Raw genomic sequence first — 5604 nt, forward strand, 5'->3', positions numbered from 1 at the left:
TTTTAAAGATTATTTATTTATTTATTTATTTGCCAGTGATAGAGGGAGAGAAAGCGAGCAAGCACAGGCAGACAGAGAGGCAGGCAGAGGCAGAGAGGGAAGCAGGCTCCCTGCCGAGCAAGGAGCCCGATGCGGGACTCGATCCCAGGACGCTGGGATCATGACCTGAGCCGAAGGCAGCCGCTTAACCAACTGAGCCACCCAGTCATCCCTTAAATCAACTTCTTGATCAGAAAGGTAGTAGGAGAGGGAGAAAAGGAAGACAGAGATAGCAGAGACAGAGGAAATGTTTAAATCACATTTTCAGAATGATCGAAACTACATGATTCTATATTATTATGGTCACAAGGATTAGCCATTGAGAAGTGGCTCTTAAAACTTCCCATGCAGGCCAGGGCACCTGGGTGGCTCAGTTGGTTAAGTGTCCAACTCTTGATTTTGGCTCAGGTCATGATCTCAGGGTGGTGAGACTGAGCCCCGCTTGGCCTCTGGGCTCTGCACTGGGCACATAGCCCAAGATTCTCTCTTTTCCTCTCTCCCTCAGCTCCTAGCACATTTTCTCTCTCTTAAAAAATCATGCAGGTCAATCTCACTAGAATTGGCCATGACAGGCTGCAAAATCAGTAAACCTAAAGGCATTCACACAATTTACAGATTGCCTAAGACAAGTACATCCAAGTTCAAAGCCCTCTATTCCTGCTGAGATTACAGGAATCAAGTCACACATAGGCATTTTGAACATGGTGAATATTCATAAGAAGTCAATTGTCCTATAACTTTAAATTATTAGGTGGTTTGGCAACTTGCATATCTTTTCTCATTTCACTACCTTTTAATTCTTTGACATTTGTAGTTTTAAAAATTTCTACTTACATAAAATTGAGAAAAACAGATGATATTAATAGATAGCAACGTTGTGGGAAATGGAACCTCAGTTATAAATATCGACGTTTACTTTAAGGCGGGTTTAATTTTCAAACTATTTAATGTACACATCACAAAAACATTTTGATAATATTTTGTGCTTTTCAGACAAGACTCCAGAACCGGCATTCTTCACTTTCTCTTTTTTATTTAAAACGTTCATTATTCAGAGTGATAGGCCATTTCTAAAATCACCAAAATGAATTTAGTCAGGACGTGTTCCTCTTTACATCTTCAGCCAAGAATATTTGGGGGGAATTGCAGACGCAGACTCTCAGCTATTGGACTCTGACTTCATAATTTGTATACAATGTCCCTAAAAACAAAATGCTCTCCACCACTGAAATGAAAAGGCAAAATCAAAGCTCTGTGGCTGAATTCATCCTCCTGGGCTTTTCTAACTTTCCTGAACTCCAAGAGCAGCTCTTTGGGGTTTTCTTGGTTGTCTACCTGGTGACTCTGTTGGGAAATGTCATCATTATAGTCATCATCTCCTTGGAACAGAGCCTCACGTGCCCATGTACCTGTTCCTCCAGAATTTGTCTGTGGTGGATGTGAGTTTCAGTGCAGTCATTATGCCTGAAATGCTGGTGGTCCTCTCCACTGAGAAAACGTCAATTTCATTTATAAGCTGTTTTGCACAGATGTATTTCATTCTTTTTTTTGGTGGTACTGAATGTTTTCTCCTGGGGGCGATGGCTTATGACCGATTTGCTGCAATCTGTCATCCTCTGAACTACCCAATGATTATGAACAAAAGGGTTTTCATGAAACTACTTATAATGTCATGGGCCTTAGGTTTCATGTTAGGTACTGTGCAGACATCATGGGTTTTCAGTTTTCCTTTCTGTGGTCCCAATGAAATTAATCATATCTCTTGTGAAACCCCAGCAGTGCTAGAACTTGCATGTGCAGATACCTTTCTGTTTGAAATCTATGCATTCACTGGCACCATTTTGATTATCATTGTTCCTTTTGTGTTGATTCTCTTGTCTTACATTTGGATTCTCTTTGCCATCCTGAAGATGCCATCAGCCACTGGGAGGCAAAAGGCCTTTTCCACCTGTGCCTCCCACCTCACGTCTGTGACCCTCTTCTATGGCACGGCCAGTATGACTTATTTACAACCGAAATCTGGCTACTCCCCAGAAACCAAGAAGCTGATGTCATTGTCTTACTCACTTCTTACACCTCTGCTGAATCCACTGATCTACAGCTTGAGAAACAGTGAGATGAAAAAAGCTTTGATGAAACTGTGGCGCAGAAAAGTGGATTCACACCCATTCTGATAGTACTGAGAAGACATGTGATATTTGGTCACTGTTTGACTGAACTCTATATAAAATGGCCAAACATTCTATATTCCTATGTATGAACATGTTTAATTTGATTTTTCCACATTCAATATTAGGGATCTTCAACAGTGTACTGCTGTTATTCATTTTTTATAGAACATAGAATACAACAATTGATCCATTCCTGTACTACAACATCCAGGGCATTAGTGGACTGTGTCATTAGAAGGACGTTTCAATAAACAACTTCAACCCTCCATTATATGTACTGATATTTTATTTCTGATACATTCTTCAAAGAGATTCTGATGAGATCAAAAGTATGTGTCACATAAACATGACAGTTAACATTCTTTGAAACCCATTTCCTGTGATTGGCCAGACACAAGGACTCCATGTGGGATGTAAAAATGTAGACTCTCAACTCCCACCAAAGACTTCATGAATTCCAACTGCATATTAAAAGGATCCCAACTTTAAAGTGGGGGAAGCATTGGTGTATAGCACAGCTTATATCCTTATAATAAAGATGAGTTTGTTGTTCCGTTACTACTGCTCTGCCGTCAGATCATCAGAACTCACATTGCCCCGTATTATCCTCCTGACAGACAGCTTCCAGAAACTGTGACATATTTGTGGGATCCTCTGATCATCCATGCCTACCTGCTTTTCCCTTTGTCAGAGTAGGTCCAGGGAAACCTTTGAGAACCCTAAGTTCTAGAGAACTCTTCTAGCTTTGTCCAAATTGTCCCCCATGGAATCCCCTCTGAGTCTTCATGCATCATGTTTTGACCCTCACTGTTTTGGACAACCCTTTTCTCATACTGTAATTTTGGATAAGACATGTAGCAGTTGCTTGGTATATGAATTTGAGGTTTACATTCTCATTAGTATTGCCAATTTAGGGAAATTTCCAGGATGCTAATACCATCTCTACTCTGAATTTTATGCTGCTGCATTTCATGTTGTATTTTTAAATAGAAACATTGCCTTTAATTTTTTACAAAAGTACTTACTTTTTTAAAATTCAAAGAGTACATAGATATATAAACTAATGCAAAAGTCTCTCAAAAATACCTCAACTCTCATCCTGATTCCATTGCTAGAGCTAATCACTCTAAATTATTTATGTCCAGGCTCTTGATTTTTCCTGTGCATGTCCAAGGACTGGGCAGGTTTACATACAGTTCTTTTTATCAGAATAGGAGGAGAAGAGTTTACACCCTGTTTTCCAAGTCTTCCATTTCATGTCTTTTTTCAAGGATATCATTTTGTGTCTCTATGCAGATTATTTTGTTCTTTTCAATAAGTGCATCATATTCTAAACGAGTAAACATCACATTGTGACCAATTTCCTCAAGAGAATATTTCACTTCCAACTTTTCACTCTTATGAAACTGTTGACATGAAAATCCCTCTACACACCTCCACATGCATTTACTGTGTATCAAAGTTGAGGAAATAGAATGCCAGATCAAAGAATGTCCTACTAGATTACTAATAAATGCTAGTATCTTAGATTTTCCTGCAGTAGGGCTTAACCAACCACATCTTCCAACAGAGTATGAGTGTCCCTTTGCAAAGTGCTTGCCAGTTCTAGGTATTCTGTCCCACAATGCTTTGTTCATCTCATTTGCATGTTTAATTACTAGTAAGACACATTATTCAAAAACAAAATCAGATGCCAACCACTCTGATAATCACACTTGAAGCTCATTGTATTTCAGAGCTACTCCATGCAAACTTTAATTCACATATTTCATTATGGACTTTTTCTACCCATTGATTCAGTAATTGGACTACTGGGTATTTACTTCCATGATACAAAACACTAATTCAAAGAGATACCTGGACCCTTACATTTATTTCAGCATTATTTACAATAACCAAATTATGGAAAGAGACCAAGTGTCCATGGGTATATCAATGGATAAATAAGAAGTGGTATATACATAATGGAATATTACTTAGCCACAAAAAAGAATGTAAGCTTACCATTTGCAACAACATGGATGGAGTGAGAGGATATAATGCTAAGTCAGACAAGTCAGTCAGAGAAAAATAGATACCATATGGTTTCACTCATATATGTAGAGTATAAGAAACAAAACAAACAAAGAGAAAAGGAGACAAACCAAAAACCAGACTCTCAATTCAAGAGAACAAACAGGTGGTTACCGAGGGGAGGCAGGTGGGGGTAGTGTGGGTGAACTAGGTGAAGGGGATCAAGAAGACCATGTGATAAGCACTGAGTAAATATAAAGTATTGTTGAATCACTCTATTTTACATCTGAAACTAGTGTAACACCATGTTAATTATACTGGAATTAAAATGTCAAAAAATCATAAGGAAGAGAAAAAAGAACCTTTGCATCTTTAGGTACATTGATTATGCATGCATTGGATCTTTTTTGTTAGCTTTACAAATTTATGTTGTTTACCTTGATCATTTAAATTGAGTTCATTTTAGTGCCTTCTTAACGCAGTACATAGTGCATTAGTCTCATAAATTGTGTTCATTTTATTTCATTTTGCTTGGCTAATCTTCTCTCAACTACTATGTTTGGGCAGTGTCTATTTTGTTTTTCAGTACTTCCAACATGGACATCATATTTGTGAATTTTTTGAAAAAATTCAACATCTTTCCTGAACACTGCCAACTAAAGTTTCAACAGTGTCTGTTGTTTTACTTTGTTTTCCCCGAGCATGTGTGATTTTTCCTTTGTGCTTGTCATTACAGGAGCAGTAACTTCCTAAATGGTAAACATTCCTGGCAATATTCTTGCTGATAAATTTTATCCACTTTGTGGCTACACTTTCTAGTGAGTGTTTTATTCATCATTTGCTTTTCCTGTTCCACTCCTCCTTTTACCCTTTAGTTTCTGTGTGTTACACTGGTTCAGCATCTCTCTGATATCCCACAGTTGGAACACAGTGTACTCCCTCTGGACCAGCCATTTGCAAAACGTTTGTCTGGAGATGTGCCAGGTCATATTTCACAAGTTCCCAGGAATTAGCCATAGTGAACACTAGCACTCTTTCGAAACCTGTTCCTCAATTATGGGTCAGACATAAGGGCTCCATGTGGGATGTAAAAATGTAGACTTTCTGCTCCCACCCAAGACTTAATGAATTTCAGTCTGCATATTAAAAGATCCGCAGGGCCCATGGGTGGCTCATTCTGTTAAGCCTCCAACTCCTGGTTTCTGCTCAGGCCCTCATCTCAGGGATGTGGGATGGAGCCCAGAGCCCTGGGTTGGGCTCTATGCTCAGGGTGGAGTAGCCTTCAGATTACACATACTCTCTCTCTCTCACAAATAAATAAATAAAATCTTTAAAAAAACAAAAACAAAAAATAAAATAGAAGGATCCCCAGATGACTTGG

The 5604-nt window shown here is 38.7% G+C and overlaps 1 protein-coding gene across 1 annotated transcript; it reads left to right on the forward strand.

Annotated features, from left to right (window-relative positions):
- Nucleotides 1-1195: 1195 nt before the first annotated feature.
- On the forward strand, nucleotides 1196-2213 carry LOC132010999 (olfactory receptor 10A6-like). Its single transcript, XM_059389055.1, is given in 2 exon segments — nucleotides 1196-1429; nucleotides 1432-2213. Coding segments are annotated over 2 exon segments (960 nt in total). The 5' UTR covers nucleotides 1196-1251.
- Nucleotides 2214-5604: the final 3391 nt, after the last annotated feature.

This window comes from Mustela nigripes, chromosome 1 (assembly GCF_022355385.1).
Source record: "Mustela nigripes isolate SB6536 chromosome 1, MUSNIG.SB6536, whole genome shotgun sequence".
Lineage (NCBI taxonomy): Eukaryota > Metazoa > Chordata > Mammalia > Carnivora > Mustelidae > Mustela > Mustela nigripes.